This window comes from Xiphophorus maculatus, chromosome 22 (genome assembly GCF_002775205.1).
Source record: "Xiphophorus maculatus strain JP 163 A chromosome 22, X_maculatus-5.0-male, whole genome shotgun sequence".
NCBI classification, from domain to species: domain Eukaryota; kingdom Metazoa; phylum Chordata; class Actinopteri; order Cyprinodontiformes; family Poeciliidae; genus Xiphophorus; species Xiphophorus maculatus.
Genome location: NC_036464.1, coordinates 26814271 through 26840342, shown reverse-complemented (window position 1 = coordinate 26840342; position 26072 = coordinate 26814271). Strand labels below are relative to the sequence as shown.

Sequence of the window (26072 nt, the reverse complement as noted above, 5' to 3'; positions counted from 1 at the left end):
AAAAAGTTAAACAGATCTGCCCTTCACTCTACTGACACCGAGTCCAACAGAAGGGCCTGAGCTTTTCACATGTTGATGTTAGAACTATTTTTATCACTGCAGATGCATCCTTTGCTACAAACGATCAAGAGTTCACTCAAGGAATGGTGTTATTGAATGTCAGGCAATGAGATGTTATTTTGTTAGTTAAAAAAAGGACCTGAATTTGGTTATCTGCATCTTTTAACCAATTTCTAATATTGTCTTAAAAAGGCTTAAATGAAAAATCTCCAGAATTTGCCAATTTTGTTTTATTTGATTAAACCTTTAATAGTCAAAATAAATCAGTCAGCTAAAACTAAAATATTTGGTAGTTACAACCATTGAATGGAGTCAATCTTTGATTGGCACTAGAAACTTTGAAACACAGGAGTTAAACACCTACTTTTGCAACTTTACATAACATTTAAATTGGCTGAGTTTATATAGAATTTTTTTCTAGTCCTACAAAACATTCAAAGGGTTTTACAGTCAGAGAATAGACTTTAAAATACTTCTGTTAGTTTATAAATCACTGAGCGGCCTAGCACCACAATACATTAAAGATCTGCTGTTGTTGGATCAACCTTCCAGACCTCTCAGGTCTCCTGGTTCTGGTTCTGCTCTGCATCCAGAACCAAACATGGAGAAGCAGCATTCAGCTACTATGCACCACAAATCTGGAACAAACTTTCAGAAAATTGTAAGACAGCCAAAACACTGAGTGCCTTTAAATCAAGGCTAAAAACCCAGCTGTTCAGAATTGCTTTTGAAACATAATCAATGACACATTAATCAATAATCTGATGTGTATTGGTGATTTTGATGATGGCACTCAACAAAATGTTTACTGGTTTTCTCAGTTGTTGACTGTAAAGTGTCTTTTATGACTTTGTATTCTTGTGTTTTTATGATGTAAAGCACTTTGAACTGTTTTGTTGCTGAACTGTGCTATTCAAATAAATGTGACTGATTAACTGATTGATGGGTAACGTTGGACTAAATGCTTTTGCTAAGCTGCTCATCAACATGTGACATTAGCAAGCTGGAATCAAACCAACAATATTTTAATTACAAGGTGACAACTCTTCCCACCGAGCCACAGCGTTTTATATTTTATCCAAATACTGAAGAAACAAGCAACTAAATGTGATTGTTAAAGTTAAAATTGGCTCCATAAGATGTCTTCAGTGCCAAAAATCACATTGGCATCGAATGTTTTTACATTATGTAAAAACAGTGCACTGGGAAAAAGAACCACAGCAGCTGAAAATGTGACAACTTTGTTCCCCAATCAAACAGAGTCAACTGAACTATCAGGTGTGAAAACACCCTCAGAGAATGTGATGTTACCTTTGGGCCTAGAAGTCCAGGCTGGTCGGCTAAAACAGTCGCCAGCTCCTTCAGAGCCGATCGGAGAAACTTGCGCCTCTCTCTGTGCATGGAGCCTCTGCAAACAGACACACACGCACGCACACACACACACACACACACACACAGAGGCTGTCAGAGCGGCACTCTGAACACAAGAGGCGTGATTAAAACGGCATTTTTGACACTTTCAGGACAATCCCGAAGAGGAGAGAAAGGAAGCAGAGGATGAGTGACGGCAGAACAATGAGAGTGGAGATGAAAGGGAAACATGGCAGAAGTAATAAGGATAAAAGCTATGATGAGACAAAGAAGGGAGGATAAAACAGGGTAAAAGAAGATGATGTCTGAGAGTTAGACTCCCTCAAGAAGACTCAGCAGGGAGGAAGAGGAGCTGAAATGACAGGTTTGAAAAAAAACAAACAGCAAAGCCATAAAGAGAACAAGAATATAAATTAATAATACAGAAAATGTAGGCCGTGGGAGGGAGAAAATAAAACTAAAATGTAAGATTTTGTATATTTAAAGTTTTAGCTAAGATATGATGAAAGGAATCCTAACAGGATTATAGCTTCACTTACGCATGAGACAGCGCCTGTTCCTTGCACTCTCTGATGTCGTTGATGCGTTTGTTATACCTGTCGAAAAGCAAAACGAAGAAATCAAAACTCTTCCTACTCCTTTTGTCGCTGCAAGAGTGTGAAACTTTGGAAATATTTGTCACGTGGCGGCGCTCCTACCCTCTGATGTTGACAAACAGGTCTTCTGCAGCCTTGTGGATGTGGAAGACTTCGTCCCTAAACAGACAGAGGCAGGTGGAGCTCTGCAGGGCCAGTTTCCATAGAGACAGGGCGGCCGCGTCGCTGTTCAGCGTGGCATGGCACAGGATAAAGCCGACTGCAGGGAGAGCAGAGAGTTACTTAGGCTTTTAATTGGCTGCGTTTGCCCCTCTCCCCTATTTTAGGCAAACACCAGTGGTGATCAAACGTCATTTGATTTTGATTTTCAATTTCCAGAAGCTGTGTGCTAAGAAGTTGAGAGAAATTATCCCAAGTTCTCAAACAAAAATTGACCTAAGATTATTGGTTATTGATTACACTCTGACCAGACATGCAATGATTAGAGATTTGCCACTGGTTTCTTATCTTATCTTAGTTTCTTTTGTGTGGCTTTAAGCAGCCAATTCCCATTTCTCTCTCAGAATTAGTTCAAAACTTCCAGTTCAAAAACCTAACCCTATCACAGCTAACAGGGCTCTGGGGAAAACAAGCTAACAAGCTAACATTTTCAGTCTACTTCATTTAGTAATGACTTGGAAGTCACTTTTGCTAGTGCACTGGTAGTGCTTAGATTTTCCAAAAATAGAAACAGTTGAGCAGAAAATAGTTGATTCCAGTCAACCACCGGTCACCAAGTCAATCTCTACTTTTGGCAGGCAATAAAAGTTGACATAACGCCACCTACTGTCCTGGCATGGTTGTTTTAGTGTCTGGTAAATTTTCTGTATCCATACCTTTTTAATATAAATATCTATTGTTTTCAAAAAATGATTGTCAACATAGCAGAAGTCAGGACAGTCATCAGGATACATTTTACTATACATGCAGTCCTCAAAGACCAGTCAGTGTAAATTGATGTTTACAACACTGGGATCTTCTATATCATCTACATCCATTCATGAGTCAATGCAACAATAACAGCTGCAAACAGATTCAAACTGCCCAACTGTAATTAATATTGCAAAATTAATGACAACACGAAAATATCAAGGCACAGTATACCAACTCACATGTGCACCAACTGGTAGGCCAAGCTCTAGCAGTTCAAACAACATTATTATCTGGGAACATTGTTATTGAGGGTGTAGTGTATTTTTTCTGTATCCAACTTTTAGTAAGACTTTTTTAATCTACAAATGTGAGAAAATAACAGACATATATAATAACAGATATCCAGTATGTAAAGCTTTTACAGTACTTACACACAATCCACTTTTCCATGGCATCCAATGACAGATATTCACAAGGCATCTAAAGATGGGCAGAAAGTCAAAGATTTATTTTTTGTCCTATTCTTCGTATAAACGTTCATTTTATGACCAAAAAAGCCAGATATATTTTTGTCAAAGCTTAAAAAATGTTACAAAAATATGTCTTCACAAAACAAATCTTGAATTGTTTGAGTACTAACAGTGTCTGATTGAGCAGGGTTGAGCATTGTGGAGGGAGCAGAGATTAGAGAGAGCAGCTGGGCGTTCCTCCACTGGTCGGCAGACAGATTCCTCCTTGGATAGACCATCTGAAGGCTGATCAACGCATCCGACAGCGACTGCAAGGAAAGAGACAAGACAGGAAGGGCCACATTTAACAAATCCAAACTTGAAGTGTGTCATACAATGCATGAACATTTCACAAATCATCCAACAAATTCAGGAAAACTCATGATGCACCACTTATTTGGCCGGTAATAAAATCAACATTTTCCTTCATATATTATTAGATAGAATTATATACTGTATAATTATATATATATTATTATACTGAATAAGGGCAAATTTTATACCTTTCCATGTGGAACAAACTCCTCCATCATCTTCTTCAAAGGGTTCTCGTAGTCAACGATCATCTGACCCAGCCTGGGGTATTCTCTGTCACTGAAACGCAAACAGCCTCAGTTACCACGGAGATAATAACCTCAATTTGGGTTTATTAGAACTGGGCGCATGGAATCAGAATCGTTATTCCCTGCACCAGTCACCTGGCTCCGTGGGTCATCTCGTGGGCGTAGTTGTACAGTCCTATGATGGCCTTTCTCTCCTCTATGCGGGAGAGGATTATCATCAGAGTAGTGTATGTCACCACCAGTTCCAGGTAGTTCTTGGTCAGATCAAAGTTCACAGTCTGACAAAAAAAAAACCAAAAAAAAAAAAACACAGAGTTGGAAACAATTCACTATCAATAAAACAGATGTGACGAATAGCTTTGAAAGTGTAGAAAGGCATCTTTTTAGGATGGTAATCGAAACAACTGCTTACAATGTCAAAGAAGACTTGGCAGGCATCAATTGTGTTCAGCAGCTCACACACATGGTCCTGTTGATATGCAGGAAAAATACTGGTTACATTTTCTTTAATATTAGGTGATTTAAACATAAGCAGCAGTGGAAGGTTATCTATGCATTTTAACAGTGCTTTTGAGCAACAACCTTTATAATGTAGGAAAGCCTGTTTAGTTCCCATTAAATGTTGCCAATAATCAACCTCTTCCTTTGCTCCCATGCAACACTACCACATCCTACCCACCAATGACAATCATCTTCTTTTTGAGACAGTAGCTGCATTTCAATTATAAATTAGGCCAAAACTTTGTAGATATTCTGTTGATGTTGAAAAAACAAAATTTTTTAATGGCAGCATCTCCATTAAATTATAATCACGCGTGAATTCGTTAGTTCACGTGATAAGTAATTTAAAAACACACCGCGCCATCATCCTCCTAATATTTCTATGGTCTTCTTCATCTTTCCAGCCAGTAGAAATGTGATCTGGTTGCTGATCACATTTCGATACAGCTGAAAAATCAATAACTTTTTAATAAAAAAAAAGTGAATTTTTCCGAAACTGGCGAGAGCTGGGGTCACCCTGGACAGGTCGCTAGTCTGTCACAGGGCAACACAGAGACAGACAGGACAAACAACCACGTACACACACACACACACACCTCCCCACATGCCCACACACCTAGGGAGAATGTAGAGAGACCAATTAACCTGACAGTCATGTTTTTGGACTGTGGGAGGAAGCCGGAGTACCCAGAGAGAATCCACCATGCACAGGGAGAACCCAGAAATCGAATCCAGGACCTTCTTGCTGCAAGGCAACAGTGCTACCAACTGCGCCACTGTGCAATTTGCAATATTTTTGGTTAATGAAAACGCAGCTACTGTGACGGTAGGGTGAGGCAGCAAGTTTTTCTGGAAAAAAAATCTTGTTTTTGGAAGCAGAGAGATGTTGGAATAACAAACTGGCAAGAAATTGTGATTGAAGAATGAAATGTCATTTCACAGATCAATCTGGTGACCAGTATGAGGAGAAAATGCCATGTCGATTCTTTTATGAACTACTTAAAACCCTATTTGTTAAAGAATAAATGTGCCTATAGTCTTAAAAATTGAAGAATTTAATCCAATGAAGGACACTAAACAAGATTCAATAAAAGAATAAGTTATTTGGCGAAGAAATTTTGACATGATATTAGCTTACAAATATGACTTATTTGCAGATTCACCTATTTGCAGATTTTCCCACAGAACATAACTCCATATTAATTGCTGAAAATGTGTTTAGTTATGTTTATTTTCATAGATCATATCTAAAACGTCAGTAGGAAATACCTAAGTGCAATGCTATTGGCTGGGGTCTGCAAAGCAATGAAACAAGGAGTAGCATTCATTTTTCTTTGAGATGATTGGATGTTACCCCTAAGAGTAAATATAAAGAAGACTTAAATATTAACCTCTGTGGTAGTGACAAGATGGTTTCCAATGTGTGTATTCATACATATTCAGGTATATTTGAAGCTTGAACCATTAAAATGGTTATAAGTGTTTTCAGACGAGTCTTAGTCTCAAGTATTCGTGGATGGTTGCTTGTTTTTTCCTACCTTGAACTCCATGACATCCACAAAGGTAAAATAGTAGAGAGCCAAGTTCTTGAGGATCTCAGACTTCTCCTTCTGCAGCTGAGCCAGCTGTTGCTGTGAAAAACACCAGAATGAACGTGAATTTGCAATATTGTCTAGATTTTTATGTCTACTTTGCTTGCTGGGAAAATCATCTTTCCGCACGAACAACAGTTTTTTGTAAGCATTATATTACGTTCAAGGCTCAGCATACATCATTTGAGATTCTCACAGAACAATAACTGTAAGTAAAAAAAAAAAAATACCATAACCTTCACGGCATTTAAACAAGAGTTTTAGGCAACAATGTTAAATATAATCCTACAATAATTTTTTGTGAGTGAGGGGCAATTGAGAAGCTCTAGTGCCAGTAAGCACATTTTGGCCATGATTTAGGTCATTCACTGATTTGGTCTATAAATCTCTTTCATGCTCTTACCTCATTGTTATAGTGATAGCCGTCTGGTAGACAACTTCTAGTACTACTAGCACCAAAGATAACTAGCAAAAATCACTTATTCTATTGAAACAATGCTTAACTTTCAAATTTATTGACACAACTTACTTTTAAATATCATTTTAAACATGTTTATGTATGTGTGTATGCTTATGGATGTGTGCTGTTGTGCCTCCAGTCACAAAGGACTGAGCTACAGGGAACAAAGAAATTGCCGCAAGAACTACTAATCCCACAATGCAGTTTTGGCAGGGAGGAGGAGTTTCCCTGCATAAATATGTGCCCAATACATTTATTACAAGTAACCGATTGTGGCTGAAAGAGTAAACCTTAACCTTGACTTAATTGTGACTCTGAAGAAGTCAACTTTTGAATTTCAGATTTCTAATCAGAGACGTTGTCCCTACTTACCAGGCTGGCATTTACAATTATTTGGCCATTATTGTCCTGGTGATCAGGTGGTGTCCTGATTTGGTAATTATGATCTAAATGACTAGTTTTCTTAATAACTGTCTTCAGTATTTATTAATAGTTATTCTTACCCAGGCCAAACCTATTGTTGCACAAGGGTACTTCACTTATTGACAGGCTGCATGGATCTTAGAATATATTTGTATACCTTTTCCCTGCTGGAAACTGAAGAAAAACTTAGATTTTATGTAAATTTAATAGAAAATAAATATCTTATGATTGGACTGATCAGATTATGTTTTTTGTGCTTTAACTAGATTGGAAGGCATTGTTGATAATACTTAAACACCAACTATGGAGTTTTAAAAAGGCAAACACAATAAAATACAATTCAAATAAACAACATCAATTTTAGGCCTTTCAGTTAAATCCTAATTAAGTAATGAGCCAGTGGATCTGGCAAGTAAAACCTGGCATCTCGTCAGGCTTGTTATACACTTGGGGAAAACCTGAGATGTGTTTGTTTTGTAGAGTTCCTTGAGGTAACGTTTGTTGTCAGTTGCTGCAATATAAATAAAATGAATTAAATCTGAAGCTTGTTCAGCTTCGAACTAAAAGAAGAATCCTGAGGAATGAGCCTGTATGCAATTATAGAGATGTTTAAAAGGATGTGCTGGTCAAAGTTTTTTTTTTTTTTTTTAACAGGGTTCCTACACATTTACAGTCAAAATTATAAACTTTTCCAGATTTTATATTCACATTAAACTACAAAATATGTAAAATTCACTTTGGGTTTATGGCAGACAATTCTAGGGTAGGCATCCTTTAAATATGGAACCTGGAATACCAGAAAAATTACATTTTCATCAGTTTGGAAATAATTTCGGCTGCAAAATTTGTAAAATTGTGAAGGTGTAGAAACATTAAGATTACAATTCACTTTTCCTAAGGCAACGTGGTTTAAAAGTTATATACTTTGTAAATTATATTTGTGTCACACAATAACATAATGAAACTACAGACCATCATTCAGTGAGAATCTCGTTATCCATTTGCAGTTGTTCATGTTGGAAAGATTTTGCCAAAAGCAAAAAAATAATAATGACCACAAGGTGATTATTGACCGTCAAGAGAGGAATGAGCAAGACGTTGTGAAGCTTCAATTAAAAAAAATGTCAATGTTGTAAATTAAAACCCGCTCCTACACCATCTGATATCAGAAATGAAGCTTAAAGAGAAAGCAGTAGCTGTAGAGGAGAAAAGCCCATGAAATAAAAAGATAGAGGGTGTGTGACACAGCACTGCTGCAACATGGAACTGAACCTAAAATACATGAGCAAAAATAAAACTATTATTGGTGTTTACTTTTTATATCCAACCAATTTATCTTATTCATGCCCCTTAAACTTCTTCACATTGTATAACCACAAATCTTTGCCAGACAGACCAACCTAAAGCAGTGCACACCTGGGAAGTGGAAGGAAAACGATGTGGCTTTCCAGAATCTCCTGAAAATAAAAATTTGGGAAAGTTGTGACATTTGTATTCAAATTGTCCAACTTTGTTGCTATATTTAGTGTCTTTTCTGACAATTAAAAAAAAAACAAAAAAAAAAACTGGTATGGGCAGGCCAGGGTTTATAAAGTTTTGCGGTCAACCAAAAACCTGGAATCAGTGCATCCCTAGTGGCAAGTCTTGAAAATTGCTACTCTCAGATGTTTTCCATAAAATCTGACTAAAAAATGTCCAAATATTTTAGTCTTCAGAAAGTCTAAAGCTACTAGAGACCTTTGCAAAAGGAGATGCAGCCGATATTGTAAAGAAAGATGGTTATGTAGTAAGAGACAAACACAATATTCACTATATTACAGATTAACAATTTCCAATTCAGAAAACATTTTTAATTCAGAAATCAATTTTTCTATTTAACCCTAATCCTGACTGACAAGAAGAAACTTCAGTGTAAACATTTATTTAAAATGATTCTACAAGGTTCAATACTGTATCACATTCCATTAGTTCATATTTAACCCAAGTAGGTTTGTGCATAAAATTCTGTAACTTAAATCACCAGTATTAGGTTAGCTTAGCTGCCTGGCTTTTTTTTTAAATAACAAAAAAACATTACTATTATTGTAAATATAATTTTACAAAAAAATTGAGCAGACTAAAATCAATTTTTGAGCATTCTGAATCGATTAAAAATTCCCAGGACAAGAAATGGCCCTTTTCCTGCACCTCTACACCATTAGTATTTTTAAATGTTGGAAATAATGTATTGTTTTCCTTCCACTTCACGACTATAAACTACTTTGCTTTGGTCGACTCATAAAAAACTCAACTGCAGTTTGGAGTCGGAGACTGAAAAAATTTGGGAATGTTCGACACTTTTCTAAATTACAGTGAGGTATGCATTCTAAAAAAATTAAAAAGTGCTCTTCAGAATTCCTTATTGCAGGCAGCTGGTCACCCAAACAGGAACCAGAGGTCACCTAGTTACCAACCAGAAAAGGACAAGGAGCTGTCATACCAGGTAGTTCCCAGCCACACAGTCACTCACACAGTGGATGAAGGAGAGAAAGTAAAAAAAAAAAAAAAGATCGCTGCCAACAACAACAGCAGAGCAAAGCAAAAAACCCCACCTCAACTCTTCAAAAACACAGCTACAGATAATTTACATTACAAAACTTAGGTACATCAATTAAAAAAAAATTCAAAAGTTACAGAAACTTGGTTCCAAAAAAACTTACCAAAAAGCACAAGTCCGGAATAAGCCAAGATTAGCATGCAGAACACAAACAAACACAGAAACAAAGAAAAAAAAAAACAACGTAAGAGACAATCGTTGCACAGTTATACTGAATAAAGCAGTTAGCATCACACACACAAACACAGAGTTTTTACAGATAAACAACGCTGTCTGGTAAATGATGCTCACATTAACAGCAGGGGGCCAGAAGGCACAAATTAACACGTGAAGCTGACAGAGTTATTAGGATGAGTTAAAATCAGAGCTTAATTCACTCAATACATGAACACACACACGTACAATGTGGGAGAACTGCATTTATTCACACATATTAAACTCCCCAGGGGTTGGAAACAGTGAAATGCATCGATCATTTCATAATTTTCTGGACAGACAACAAACATTGCTTCCAATGGTAATCAGTAAGGCAACAGATTGACTGAACTGTTATTATTCTTTGAGCGTGTGAATAGATTTGTCTTTGAGAGCAATTACTCAATCTGCAGAATACAAATGCAGGAGATCCAAAAACAAGTTTCAATTTCAGGGTAACGTTTATCTAAATAAACCAACACCAAGGCCATTCAATAAATTAACAGAATATAAACAAAAAGAATAAAACACATCTGATGCCATCATACCATCATGACTTTGTTGGATGCGTTTGCTTTTGAATGCAATGCTTGAAATCTCCTTTGTCCAAAAGGTTTCTTTATATAGTAACGTTTGAGTCATTGGTGAGACTTTTCAAACCAGAGGTGAATAAATAATGGTTTGTAGTAGGGATGCACCAATTGTAGTTTTCTGGCAGATGACCGACCTCTAAAAGGCAACAAAAAAATCGCTACGTTGGCAACAGTGGGGTGGGCGCCAATCACCAATCTCCCAAATTTAAGAAAATCTGGACCGATTTAAGAGCCGGTTGATCTGTTAGTTAAGGTTGTAGTTACGCACTGGAACACACAAGCTACCAGTGTTGTATAGTAACGAAGTAAAAATACTTCACTACTTTACTTAAGTATATTTTGGAGTACTTCATACTTTCCTCGAGTATGAAAATTTTTGATGACTTTCACTTTTACTTCACTATATTTCCGAACTTAATCGCGTACTTTTACTCCGATACATTTTCAATGTGTGGTTTAGTTACTCGTTACAAAAAAGCGAGAGAGAGAAACGCAAGTGTTTTGACCCCACCTACTGATTGACTGCAACAAAGTCGGTAGCCTGCTTGCCTGGGCTTGTTCATCACCTCCAATAGGATACACCTGTTTCACTTCTCCCATTAAACACAAAGCAAGTCTCGCAATCAGCAGCAGCCACATGGAGGAGGAGACGGAGACCACAACGACTGCAACTACGACGGACACGGCTCCAGGGGAACCACCAGCTGGTGATGAGAGCCCCTGGCCTTATTTAAACACAATACACTCTTTCGTGGGTGTTAAAGATTCGTCGTACCGCATGCAGTTTATGTTATTCCTGCCCGAAGATGTGGAAATTCTATCTTACAAAAACTCCCCGTCCAACTTGAAGAAACACATCGAGGTAACGTCTTATGAAATGGTTATAATCCTCCTGTTTCAGTAACTATAGCTTGGTCACTAGACACTATTGTGAAATCTTGAGCATAACGTTACCTGTATAAATGAACTTTGTTTGGCATTGTTTCAGTTCCACACTTGGTGTATTTAGCTTAGGCCTAATGTTGACTGTAGCAGGCTACCTAGACTCCTCTGTTCAAGGGACAGAAGCCATAGCGATAGCAATTTAGACTAAATTTAACGGATATAGGAAAGGCATGCAAGTTCAAAACCACAAACCATTAACATGTGCTACTCCTTAAAACTGGAACAATTTATTAGCAGGTTTAATTTTGCCTGCACTTGGTTGGGTTCATTATTTTAAGTGTATTTGACAAGTTTACCAAAATATAAAAAAAGTCATTCAAACTGCATTTGCCTTGTTTTACTTTTTACTTGTACTTTTCATTACATTACTTGAGTACATCCATTTTTACAGTAATTTCCATACTTAAGTACAAGAAGTTTCAGATACTTTAAGACTTTAACTCAAGTAACATTTCAGTCAGTGACTTGGACTTTTACCAAAGTCGTATTTTGGAGAGGTACTTGTACTTTTACTTGACTCTGAGATTTCAGTACTTTATACAACACTGCAAGCTACACAAATAAAGCCGAAAAACACTATGCATTCACATCCTCCAACACTTACGTTGTTATTGCGCGTTTCCACGGCAGGAAACTTCCTAACGATAAATTTAACAGCCGACTCCAGGTTCTTGTCGACAAGAAAGGAGGGCTTGGCCTTTGGGTCGCCACATGCCTGCAAAGAAGAAGAAGAAAAAACAGAGGTTGTGAGAAGAAACAAAAATATATCTACATACATGCAATATTTCCCACTGAAACAAAACGGCCTGTTTGCGCTTTGTTTCAGCTTTTCCGACATGCCTTTCCTTGTAGATCGGACATGTTACACCCAGTTATTCAACAGAAATGGTTTAGTGCTTGCAGTCAATCCTGGTTTATCCCATGCCAGAGTTTAAAGAAGAGGGTGGTGAAAGGATATGCTGGCATTTACTAGATTTAACCTTTTTTTTTAACTAGACACTTCTGTGACCAGTGCATTTCCCATTTAGATTCACATGTCAGTAAAGATTCACAGCTTAATGTTTAAAAACTGGCTTTCATTTCTGGATAAACCAGGTTTAGCCTGAGCAAGTGTCTGAAGTCAGCAGTGGTTCTCAGCTATACGGCAGTTCATATTTAAGTAGTACTTTAATAATTGGGAATAAATTTGTTTAAGAAAAAGCAGAAGAACAAATCCAAAAGAATTAGCCATAAAAATGGTGAGAACCACTGAGGGAGCTCCAGAGGAGAGCGTTTCTGATTCAAAGTGTGTCTGAGTGGTTAATGCAACTATGTGACGGGTGGTGATTTACAGACAGAGTTGACATGAAATAGGTGAGAAGCAATGTACAGAGAAGAAAAAGTAAGTAAAAAGAAAGAAGTGGGATTTTTTTAGTGCTACATGTCATCTGTACTTAGATCAGCAGAATTTTTTGCAGAGCGGAAGCGTATCATTCATTCCTGTAGAAGTGTAGCAGTATTTGTTCGACCCAGGGGGAAGCAACAGCGTACATGCATTATAGGTATCGTAGTATTGAATGATGAAAATATGGCACATGCATACACCCGAGACAGAGGCCGCCATCTTTATGTTTCTTATTGGATTAAGCCTGAAAATATTTATTTAGAAAAAAATTAAGCCAGTACACAAATGACAGTAGAAAACTAAAACTACAACTGTGCTGACAGCTAAAAATACCCACAGCCCAGACACAAGACCACAATATGAGCCTGGACTTCAGTTCGTATTGCATCAGGTCACAGTTACAACGAAAGTCATTATTAAAAACAAAAAATAATCTAACCACAGATCACACAAGTTTCCACTAGCTCCCTCAGCAATTAGCAACACAGGTTTGCACAAACAAACTGAAAAGTGCCTGCTGAAAATAAAGCTTCTAATAATATTAGAATAAATACAGATCTAGAACAGATCTGGACGCAGGTAGGGGGAAAAAAAAAGAATGACAACAGCCTTTGACTTTAAACCAACTAAAAAATGCATAGGATTTTACATTTGGATGTTGTCGTTGATCCATTTTAAAGCTAAAATGCTAGCAAGATTAACTAAGAACAGTGTACAGTTATCTACAACACCTGAAACCAATTTTACATCACCTTTAAATGAAATTTAAAATTGTTAATAAAAATGTTTTAAATGCTGTTCATGTATCTCGTGTAGCTAATTTATTGACAGACTGATGCATCCAAAGTGCACAAACTAGCGTTAAAGGAGATCCTTCCTGCACTGCTCCCAACAAACTCAAAGTGTGTTTAGATTCTGGATGTAATAATAAGTATCCATCTTAAATAACATTTCTACTGTTATTTGCAGAGTTTTTGGTTTTTATATACTGTGAATAGCCTACTGTCTTAACACAGAAATACACTAACACATTTTCTTTCAAATAATTAATCATTGACCAGTTGGGAATAAAATTTAGGAGTTTTAGCCACTGTTAAATGAGCTAATGCTGTGAAAGCTTCAACAATTAATCTAAAATTTTAGTTTTATTGTGTGTCAACTGTACTTGGCCTACTTCCTTTTAACAAGTTATCCACATCTCTGACATATTGGTACAAGAATAAGCATATAGATATTGACCGGAGACAATTCCAAAAGCAGGAGGCAGGTTAAAGCGCAGGGCATTCTGGGTAAATACAACCAAAACAAACGCGCAAGTCTAGCACTAACCAATCACTAAAATCTGATGCTACTAAATTTTTGTTTACATTGTGTGAAGAAGGAAGTTGTGCTGAACATCTTCTTCATAGTTTTTCTTATCATTTCCTTCAGTGGTTCTTGGTACAGCGCCACCACAGGTGAACAGATTTTTCAATGGGTTTTGTTTGTTTGACACAGTGCAGTGTTAAAGCAAACCGTGCCAACTGAAAATGGAGCAAACATTGCAATTCTGGTCCACAATCAAACCAAATATACCGAACTATGAGGTGTAAAAACAACCTAAATGTTGGCGAGTTTCTTATATAGAGGGGGAGGGCAGATTTCTCCTCAATCACCAAAAACTGTTTCCCTTGTTCTAAATACTTTTAACTGCATGTTTATGAAACAATAGAAAACTAGGCTTAAAGGGAGGGAACAAGCCAAGGCTGAGGGATACGTAGTTCATGCTACTGTTTCAAAATAGAGCCAGAGCAGGAAGGTGGCCACATATTTTCTGAGCAGCTTCTAAGGTTTTACTTTGGTTGTTACATTTACCTATCCTGTGACTATATGCAATGTGTTGATGTCTCAGAAATGCACTGAAATATAAACAGCCCTCTTTCCAAACTTTGCTCAGTCACTTTTAAACTCAATGATAATCTTCAGTAGTGTCTGGGCCAAATGAATGACCCACAGTGAATATTTTGACTTCCCTTGCAGCAACCACATGTGCAGCACTACCTGGAAGTAATTTATTTGAATGACGTGCTGTGATGATACTATCTGTTGTGTGAAACGCTGTTAACGAAATAATATTTTGACAGTTACATTTTTGTAATACAGCCAAAACCTCAAAAGTAGCTGATGGACTGATAGCATGTAGCCATGTGAGACTTTCGACTGCTTCCATTCACTGTTAAACACCAACAGCAGATTACTCTGTGACATAAAGGGAATGCTGACACTTATGTAGAGTAGCAATGTTTATCAAATTTGGAGCAGAAACTATAAACAAAATTTTGCCAAAAGGTAAGTTTTGTGAACATGGAGACCAAGTGTGTAAACTTTTTAAATCTCAACGTATGGTGCAAAGCCTAAATGGAATAGCTTTTTTTGGTTTGCTAATAATAGTACATGTGCAATCAAACTATATCACATAACAGTTCCTCAATTGATTTGACATAACTACATAACAAATTTTGTTTCAGGTGTATAAGAGTAATTTAGCATATAAATGGTGTGGAGCCATTAGTGCTGGTGAAAGCTGGTGTGATAAGTTAGTTATCTGGGTTTGAGTTAGGAGTGGAGAAATGGATGCAAAGAGGGGTGCAGTGAATGAAGGGAGATGGGATGAGAGGAAGATAAAAAAAGCATTATTGGATAGGAAAATAAAATAGGGGGGCAGTTTCCTGGATACTAGAATGGATCTGATTCTGGCCTCTACCGTCATTTTAACACTCCAGGTACCAATTAACAGCCGAGGCTCTCAAGGGGTCCATACACCGACAGACACATGCCAGGGAACCCCAGAACGAACAGCAGAAAAGCCAGGAAAGACTTCATACATCTGAAAAGTAATTAAGTCTGCTAATTACTAGATGTGGTTTATGAGGCTGCCGCAAACCGCCTCCTCCCTGAGGTGAATTCATTTTCGTCTGTCATTTCTCACAGGACGGGATCTCTCATTTTCACTAAGTCAGATTAACCGCTGGGAAAGAAAAGAATAACAGCTCTGAAGAATGGACGGTCTCTGCTCATTAGAAACTCAACCACTTGAGAGGCATTACTCTACTTGTTCCAAGCCAAACTTCTTTGAAATCACATTATGTAAAAGTCAAGGGGTTTGGCTTATGTTTTTATCTGCTTACTTTTTGTACTCCTGTGTGAAAAAGTCTTGTCTTTACAACCAACTATGTTTTTTTTTTTATCTTTACAGTAGAGCTATCTCAATGTCAAAAATAATAATCTCTTCACGTCAATTTTGATCAATTTTCAGGACTTCATCTTTTATATTTCCAAACTAACATGGTCAATAAAGAGTCTGATTAATCCAAACTGAGCCATCCATGCTTTCATAGGCTGAAACTGTGTTTGTTTGAAAATTCAAACAAAAAATATTTAAAACTGACATTTTTCCTTTCGGAGACCTAATGTTGTTTATTTCAATCTTAATCCTATCATATTTGACATTTTTAATTCTTTGGCCTCATTGTTTGACTTTTTATTCATCTACGTTTTTCATATCTACTTATAATTTTAGTGTCAAGTGTCTATTTTCCATTTTGTGATATATCAAAAAATATATATTTTTGTTTGAAAAATAAGAATTAAGAATAATTGACTCAATAAAAAAATTTGTTACTGTAACTGGGAAGAAACGTTGGCATCGGTCCGCTTCCAGAGAGGGTGGTCTTTGGTTGTTTTTTTCCCCCCAACTTTGATTTCACAAAGTACCAAATTATTTTGAAAGTAAAGGAACTTAAAGATTTTTGTGTACCAAGGCTGAATATGATACTGACTTTTACAGTTTAGAGAAAGCAATGAATTTCTGTTTTGCTGTTGTCCCTCCAAAATAACATTTTTATATGGTGCCAATTTTCCTTGCGTTTACATGTCGATTTCTTGTCCCATGAGAAAGCAAACGGCTAAAAGGTGGGTGTAAATCCGTCTACACTATAACGGTATAGGCTGGTTACCAATATCAAGGTTCGATGTAGTTTAAAAACAAAATAAATAATTTCAAAAGAATGCCATTGCCCGCTTTCCTCGCCTAATAAAATATGTATGGAACTTGAATATTATAACAAATAATCAATATGCAGTACTATTCTAGTAGCAGAAGAAATTAATTGTTGCTTTATCCAACAAATTAAAGCAATTCAATGATATTTAAATACAATAAAAAATTTCCTATTTGTTATCAATGTTTTTATTCTCCAAATTGCACTGACTGAACAAATTAAAGTTGTGTTGTTTTTACATTATTGACCAAGATTCTGAAGCCTTTGGTGTATTATATGTGCTGTGCTGGTGCAAAGCTATGAAATAAATTTCTAATTCAGTAGATTTATGTCTGTTTTTTTTTTTTTTTTAAGAAAAGAAACGTTTCAGCCAATTCAGCACTGTTTTTCTGTAAGCTTGATATCGCTCAATACTAAACCTCAGACATCCGTATCAGAAGTGAAGAGAGTGAATCGGTGTATCCCTACTCTAAACCACAGTGAACATGAAGATTTCAAAATACATTTTTAGCAAAACATTAAGTCCTTCATTTGGACGTTTGCTGCAAACACAAGCAATTTTTTTTTTTTGCCATATACCAACGGATCAGTGTTATGGCATGTTTGCTTGAATACAGTTTGGGTGTAAAATATACAGTATGACAATATCAAAATGAGTTATGATTAATACATTCTAGTAAGGGTGCACCGAATTATCGGTGCCGATTCTCTTAATTTTGGGAGATCGGTGATTGGCTGATACTTACACGTGAAGCCAATCTTACCTACCTCAACAAAAGTCTAAAAGTCAACCACTGTCCTCAGAAAATTGGTCGATTTTGGCTGATACCAATTTTTTCAGACAAAAAAAATGGTATCAGCCAAAATCGGAATCGGCAGGTCAGAAATTTTAAAGATCATAATTGGAGATTGGCCAAAAAACTGCTATTGGCACACTGCTACATTCTACATTTTAGTAGCTTGGTGTTAGATTTAACTCTATTAAGGGTGGCACAATCAGTGCCCCACAAACAAGTGCAATATTGAACTAAATATTGCAACTGAAAATCATATTCATTGTAATATATTTCTTTAGCACACCAGTCACACAAAAAGTCAGATTTTTATCACTGAACTGGACACAATAACTGCTTTTATTCATATTTTCAAATCTATTGGTATCTACTGATACTCTGAATAAATAGGGAGTAAATAGTAAAACTAAAAATCCCAAAAATACGGACAGTTTTGAGGAATTGAAACATCATCAATTTAATAATATTTTATTAATCCTAAAGGAAAATTAAATGTTGTAACTCATTAATTCTTCAAAGAGTTATTGAAGATGGTGATGGATGTTGGCAGGAAAGATGCAATTTATTGTGGCAACAATAAATCAAAATTCTTATCTTGACAAGAAATTATCACGATAAATTATATACAATGCGATAAATTTCTTACATTTAGGAATATATATTTCTATTTCACATAATCAAACTGAAATATTTAGATAATCACATATGACCCAACTGTCGGACACAACTTGAACTGAAATAGCTTACACTGTTGAATAGGGCTGAAATAAAATATGTAAAAAAATGAGGAACAGAAAGAATCGGCATCAGTGGACGATACACTTGACAGTGAATGGAGCTCAGGCCTTACTCTCAACAGACTCAAACATGAAGAGGAGTGAGGTACGAAGGAGGGAACCAACAGATCAGTACGGGTAGCCAGGAGGACGTGGAGGGAAGGGAGGAAGAGGAAGCAGTAGAGGAAGGGTGAAAAGGGAGGAGGACGGGGTTTTATCAGTGGAAGGTGATAAATTGTGCAAACCTTCCAAACTTGTCCTTGCTGCATAGGAGAGGGGGGAAGCATTGGAACGGAGAGAAGAAGAGAAAAAAAAATCAAAACAAAAAAGTCCACCTGAGCAAACTGCTTCATAACTATAGCAAGTCCACATACACACACACTTTTACAAACATAAAAAACACACACAGAAGTTAAAAAAAACACTGCTCTTTATACATCTGAGAGCTTAAACAAGGATATCCCTTCCGGCAATTATTTTCAACACAGCGCATAAAAAAAAAGAAAAGGAAAAAAAAAACATGCTGTGCCAACATTTATCACATTAACACTTGCAGTGAAGCACACCGTCTTAAAAGTAGCACAGTGTGTAATCCCCACCTACACACACAGACGGTGAAAATATCACATCCATGTTGAGGGTGTGGAAAGCCCTGAAATAATACGGCTGGTACTCCAGTCAGCAGCAGCAGCGTCTCACGCCGGTAGGGAAAAACAACGTTGGGCACCTGTAGTGTGTCTGCATCACGGCTGTCGCTTAGTAACTGATAAGGAAGTATTCTTGAATTTGGAGTGCCACGGTTTCATTATTGCAGATTTTAATCCCTTCTCCTTTAAGATGTAAAGGACTAAGTCCTTTACAGAGGAGTATCTGAAGAATGTCATTTTATAAATTAGGTTTGGTCTTTTCAGTTCCGTCTCTATACGGCATTGCAGGGTAAATGCCATTCGCCCAAAAGGTGTAGAAATTTAGGTATTCTATATATAATGAGCATAGCTAATGGCTTATGAGATAAAGTACAATTCTGGAGAAACTCCATTTTAGCAACGCTAAAATAATACCTAAAAATCTCTAAATGTTATTCTTTTCTCTCATTGGGTAAGTCGGCCACTCCTGGTTAGTTCTTATATTATAGTTGATAAATGATTTAAACAAGAATGAAAACTACAACTGTTGAGGACGATACCATGTTGAAGCATGGGTTTTGTCATTGACACATGGTGGGTTAGCATGGTAAAAACCAGCCACTTGTTCTACGCTTTGCTGTGTACAGAGGGTCTATTGAGAAATAATTGCTTGCTGGAGGAATGAACTCTTAAGTTTTAACCGATTGGATCGGATTTTACCCAGTCACTAACGCTTGGCTGTTAGCCAAAGTACATCAGCTATACTAAGAAGCTTACCAGAAATTGCATGCGCTGTAAACAACTATCCCTCACTGCAAAAATTGCAGAGGAATAAAATGTCTTAAACTGTGCTCTTGGTCCGACCTTAATCTCTCAATACTTATAAGCGTGGCCATCATGGACTGAATGGCTTCTTTTACTAATTCCGCTGCTATTGCTAAAACTACAACCCTACAATTCTGAAACAGCGCAGAAAATAAATGTTGTCATTCATAACACCTCCTTGTGTTCGCTGATTGGCCAGGCTGAAATTCCACCAGAGAAATCTCAGGCATAGCACTAAAGAGAGATGAGAATCAAGCAGACTTACATGACAGGCTATGGCCAAACTAATGGCAGGTTTCAACATCAATGAAGTTTGTGCTTTAGTGTTAGCTTAGCTGCTATTCTGATATAGCACTTTAACATTAGCAGGGCTAATATTTACGATTAATGCGTTGACATAAGCACAACTAATTTTTGAGTTAGTGGTGCAGACCACAGTCTAAATCCATGGCAATCATAATGACAAAAAAAGAGTTACAAATACTCTCCATTTTAGGTCTCCATAAATAAAAAATAGGCAGCATGAATCTGTAACTGTTCTGTGTAGAATTATTAGGTTCAGATCAGATTTGACCAGATTTTAGTACGGTAGGTTATGAACATGAAGGGATCAACACACAGTTCCTTCAAGTCTGAACCAGAAGTGATATGCACCATGATAGTAGGCAAGCGCATGTGCAATGCATACCGGACCCATGGCTTTGAGATCAACAAAAAGAAAATATGTGGACAGTCTTGACCAATGTGCTAGAGAAAGATGCATAAACAAAATTGTTGCTGTCAGGATCGACGTGAATATGACGGAAAATGGAAAAATATCAGACGATATTGACAAGCTACCGTCGATCTACTAGGATATAGTTAACCACCTAATGAGCAGGAAGAGTGCATACAACATGAAGGAACTTCACAGCCTGAAATCTATTGACTCATAGATGTTTCAACAGATTTGTAAAAGACATACAAACTCTTCCTGTGAATAACAAGGTTCTGATGATTGACAGAGTAAGGACATACAGTAACATACACGTAGGCTACTTGTCCGTCTTAGCTAGATCGGCAGTGAGTATTACAGTAAAGATCACTGATATTTATCTTAGTTATTACACAGAGGTGGGTAGATTAATCAAAAATTGTGATCAAGTTATAGTTGTAATGTACTTAAATTGTTTACAAGTTAGGAACAAGGAGAGAGTTAGTTCTAAGTTTGTGGTCTATTTCCTGTTGTCATTGCAACTCCATAGCAAATGCCTGCAAAGATGGCTATCAGCTACAAAGTTCACGGAAGTGTGATGTCACATGAGAACTATGTATTCTGGAATTTTTGCTCAATGTTTGTATAGCATAGCAAACAAATCATGAACGCTAAGTAGCGTTCATGATTTGTTTGTATCTCGTCTCAGAGTTTCAATCTTTTCTTTTTTGTTTTAACTGGAAATGGTCCCACCCAACAGATTTAACAGTGGGGACAACTTCGTTATCATTTTTCTAAAACAGCTGTCTGTTGAGAAGTCTTTATTAGTTGATGTTGATACAGTGGAACTTGTACTGTTTTTATTGTTTTATGACATCAACAGTGTTGCCAATGTTTGTTATTTACTGTAAAATGTTCTACTTGATCTTCCCATCTTCCCTGCCTGGTCGTTATTGTAAATAAGAATTTGTTCTTAAATAAAGATTAAATAAAAAACATAAATACTCAAGAGCTACTTCCTTTCTTATTTCAAAATAGAAGTCTTAAGCTTATGTAAGGCATTCATGGTTTTGCTGTGAAGCAAATGCCAAACTAAGAAGATTGCTCGCTCACCCATCCAAATCACTGGAATCAGGTGTTCCAATCACTTCCATGGCCACAGGTGTACAAAATGAAGCACTTAGACATGCAGACTGTTTTCAAAAACATTTGTGAAAGAAAGGACCGTTCTCAGGAGTTCCTAAATATTCCACAGTCAGCAGTATTATAAGAAAATGGAAGTGTTTTTATAACGACAACAACTTAAACTGATGGAGCGTGTTCAGTGGATGCTGAAGCGCATAGTGTGAAGAGGTCGGCAACTTTATGCATAGTCAATCAGTACTTCATGTGGCCTTCTGATTCGCTCAAGAACAGTGAGTAGAGCTTCATGGAAAAGGTTTCCATGGTGACCAGCTGCATCCATGCCATACGTCATCAAATGCAATGCAAAGTGTCGGATGCAGTGGTGTGAAGCACGCACACTAGAGCAGTGAAGGCGCGTTCTCTGGAATGACGAATCAAGTTTCTCCGTCCGGCAATTTGATGAGTCTGTGTTTGGCGGTTGCCAGGAGAAAGGTACTTGTCTGACTGCATTGTGCCAAGTGTACAGTTTGGTAAAGGGTGGAATATGGTGAGGGGTTGTTTTTCAGAAGCTGGGCTTGGCCCCTTAGTTCCAGTGAAAGGAACTCTGAATGTTTCAACTGGCATTAATCTGATACATCCAAATATGCACTCTTGGTAGTTTAAAGCCCTGAAGCCCAAGGAGAGGATTCTGGTACAACAGACTCAGAGGAGTAAGGCATTCTCCTTCTTATCCAAGACTATCAGCATCTTTTACGAAACAATTTTGTCCCAACAGCAGTGAAATGGTTTGACAGTAGAGGGGTAATCACTGTCAGCACAAGTTTGGGACAAAAACGTTGAAACAGAACATTACAATGAAATGTCCAGGCATTATACGTTTGCACAACAAGTTCATGGGTGGTGTTGATGCTCCTGATGCATTGATGGCAGAATATCATATGTGGCTGAGGCCAATAAGTACTATCAAATGGTTCTTTTTCCATTTCGTAGGAAAGTCAGGGTTTCCTCCAGTGTATTGTAAGCCTGGCGGGCCACCAGGCTTTACTTGTGCCCTCCACAGCCTGAGCATTCCTTATTTATTTAAGTCTTTTTAAAATGTTTGCATTTTTGTAGACTTTCTAGTTGGTTTTCAGGTATTAATCTTCCAATCTTTCAATAATACATAATTATCATGTGATATTTTAAAATTTCCTGTCAATTTTAAACATTTTTAACTCAAAAATACAACAGGCTGCTGGAAGAATGACTGCTCTAGCAGCCAACCATTAGGCTTAGCAGGTTTTCTGGGGGAAACCTTTGGGAAGTCTTTGTCAAAAGAAGTAGAAAGACCTGCTTGTGTTCAGAACATCAGCAGCACAGGCCGTCTGCACGCAAAGCAAGAATATAACAATCAAGAGTTCCAACTAAGTCCGTGTACGTGTCTATTGACCACATTAATGTTCAAATTTATATCTCAAAAATAAGTTTGCATAATAAAAGCACTGTAATTTTGAAAAAAAACATTGTGTTTTCAATAAAGTTTTGGCGCTAAGATGAGGTGGTTTTTTTGGCTGTACCAAAATGAGTTTATATCACAAACTTTTTTCGCATCACGAGTCACATGATCAATAACCGGATGTTTTCACTGGTGGAAACAACAAAGATGATGATGGGAGTAGTTGGGAGGATGAAGGCACAGAATGTTTATAAATGACTTTCTGCGTGAACAAACGTATTCACATGTGATTTTAATTGCGCATATTATTTGATGGAAACACCGCAATTGCAAAATTGTGTTTGTTTTGTGTTTGCGGAAAATAGACACTGTTTTGCGCACATTTGTAGTGTAAACACAAGTACTTTAACAGTTGTCCTACTGTGAAAAATGGGGATAGGAAGGAACCTCTTAAAGCAAAAATCTTTTATCATTTCTGGCTGCATTCGAAATGCAGAGGATAGTGAAAAAATTTACAAAATATAATTTTTTTTAAAATTTGTTTTTTACAGTATTCCTGTTCTGAATGACGGTATAAAAGCCCCTGGATTTTTTTTTTTGCTGTTTGATGAACTTTAAATATTGCCATTGGTGCAAATCACGAAGTAGACGGCGACAGGAAGTAGTTGGAACATCATGGTGCGGCATGCTTTCTTAATGACGTGAAAAAATGTATTCACAAGATTTTAATTGCATTTCTTATTTACGGTAATGGAAACACCACTACTGCAAAATTGTGTTTTTTCAACATTAGCAGAATACTGAAAGTTTTGCGCAAATTTGTAATAGAAGCATAGCTAGTGAGATGCTTCTTGTACATAATCAGTATAATATCTCAGTTTCAGGGATATTTCAGTGGTTTCTTGCATCATAATTCACAACACGGCATCCAATAACATCAAGATTTGAAATTTGACTCCCATAATTCTCAGCCAGTCCTTGGTGAATTTACTAGTATATTTTAGATTACTGTTACATTGGAAAGTAAACTTCTGCTTCAACTCTAATTTCTTTATTTTCTTTACAGGTGATCTCATATTTTCACCATCCACCCTCTGCTCTAATGTCTGTCTGACTAGCAGAGACCTACGTTAGATAATTAGATTTTTCTTGTTTATTTTGTTAAACGCGACCTGTCCAACAGTGTAGCAATCAGAATTGTTGTCTTATTCTGTACAAACTAAGGTCACATTTGAAAAGATGATATATGAATCGGATTTAAGACCAAGTGACCTGGGTTGCATAAAAAAATCTGATCCATGTTGACTGTCATGAAAAGAACAGATGTGCAGAAAAAAATTAGAAAATTGGAACTGGGTCACTTCATTCTGCAGTGTGAACGTAGCCTTAGTGTCAGGGAGGAGGCCAACAGATTCACTGTCAAACGTGGAGTGTTACAGCTAGACTTTAATAAAGGCAGGGGAAGATAAAACAGTGCAAGTCAAAGCAGCATGTAAACAGAACCAGAGGCTGAAGGACAAAATAGAAATAAACAAAACCTCGGCCAAATTCCAATAAAGTCAAATATGAAAAAAATATTTTACAGATAGGATGATAACGATGCAAACAGAAGAGACTACAGTTATGTTTTTATATATTAAGTCTCTAAGTGAGCATGAATCACTCTCCCAAATGTAGAAATTAAATAAAATTGCTTGTGATTTTTTTGTTAAACGTTAGATGAGTAAATCCAAATGGCAGCTGATTAAATCACAGATTATTGTTCCAGTTTTTAATTTCTGCTTTTGGGATGAGGTTAAAAATTCAAAGTTGTTTTTTATAGAGCTGAAGGAAAATATGATCAAAAGTTCAGAAGAGAAAAAATTTTTTCAGAGGGCTTGTGGTTTATCAGGTCAGGATAGATATGAAGATGATGAGTCAGAGAGAGAGAGAGAAAAGGAGGAAGGAAGGGAGGACAGGAAGGGAAGGGTGTAATCAAAGGCTGAATCTAGATGTCTGATTGCTCATACTGTCTTATAACTCTCTCCATACATTAAAAAAAGTCTTTAGAATATACAGAACAACTTTTTAGGACTTTTCCCAAAAGATTACAAATTCTATGCTTTTGGTGGAAATTAAAACAGAAACTAGTCTGATGTGTGACAAACTGTGAAGTTCTGAAACAGTATGAGCTTTCAGATTGTTCAACTTCCACTCTGTACTCCCAGAAACTCAGACATGACTGGCCTCTTTCTCTTCCAGTTCATCATACAAACCCACACATACAGGCGGACCTCCCAAACAGACCGACCACTCTGTCTCACACACAAACCATAACACAAAAACAGAGTGAAAAGATCTACACTTTAGTAATGGTATTGTGTTTTAGTTTAGTGTGAGCAAGAGATAGATTAGTTAGGCCTATAAGGAAATGTTTTTGAAAAAAACGGCATGAATGTACCAGAATTACACAAAGTATTGGACTGTAGCTCATACGAATTACATATTTTTGCTGAAATTTAGTTTGTTTCATCACTAACTGCTGAGAAATGAGTTGATCAGAAGCTGGATCATTTTATCTTTTTGTACTTTTTGTTATTTTAAATCCAACTTTTCAGAGTATGAAACGCAGTCATCAACCCAAAATGGCTTGTATTGGCTTTTCAAATTGATGGTCAAAAGTGATTTCACATCATGATAACCTGGGGCGTAGTCGCTATGGCAACCAAACATTTGGTTTTGTTCATGTTAACCCTGAACTTTTGAAAGTCGACCAAACCAACTTGAAATAATGTCATCCAATTAAAACTGTTCCATGTTTTGGATGAAATTCCACAAAGATGCCCTGAATGAGTGAGTATGGCAATCCATTTTAATATTTAATAAAAACAAAAAAAGCCCCACAATAGTAATGCTTGTACTTTTAACTCCTATCTTAAGTAAGATATATTTGCATATATGTAAAATTGGAATGTTTCCTGTTAATAATACAACAACTCTTTGAAGAAACTTGAATTAATTTGCGTTACAACAACATTTATGTTCCCTCTGGAACCAATTAAGAATTTCTGAATTTGA

At 36.8% G+C, this 26072-nt stretch overlaps 1 protein-coding gene and 1 long non-coding RNA gene across 5 annotated transcripts in view; one reads left to right on the top strand and one right to left on the bottom strand.

The window, feature by feature from the left end:
- nckap1 (NCK associated protein 1) overlaps window positions 1-26072 on the bottom strand; it is a 43179-nt gene that overhangs the window by 13662 nt on the left and 3445 nt on the right. Inside the window, exons 2-12 of one of the 4 annotated variants that reach the window (XM_005809520.2) lie at window positions 18556-18573; window positions 11921-12031; window positions 6051-6143; window positions 4424-4480; window positions 4147-4289; window positions 3952-4042; window positions 3580-3717; window positions 3371-3419; window positions 2130-2286; window positions 1971-2027; window positions 1372-1468 (exon numbers count right to left, since the gene is read on the bottom strand). In XM_005809520.2, the coding sequence (XP_005809577.1) occupies window positions 1372-1468; window positions 1971-2027; window positions 2130-2286; window positions 3371-3419; window positions 3580-3717; window positions 3952-4042; window positions 4147-4289; window positions 4424-4480; window positions 6051-6143; window positions 11921-12031; window positions 18556-18573 (1011 nt within the window). The remainder of the gene's footprint in view (window positions 1-1371; window positions 1469-1970; window positions 2028-2129; window positions 2287-3370; window positions 3420-3579; window positions 3718-3951; window positions 4043-4146; window positions 4290-4423; window positions 4481-6050; window positions 6144-11920; window positions 12032-18555; window positions 18574-26072) is intronic. The other 3 variants (XM_005809521.2, XM_005809522.2, XM_005809523.2) reach the window with 3 other exon arrangements.
- LOC111606514 lies at window positions 3739-16047 on the top strand. Its single transcript, XR_002752058.1, has 3 exons — window positions 3739-3852; window positions 15463-15573; window positions 15671-16047. It is a non-coding gene; the product is annotated as an uncharacterized LOC111606514 (long non-coding RNA).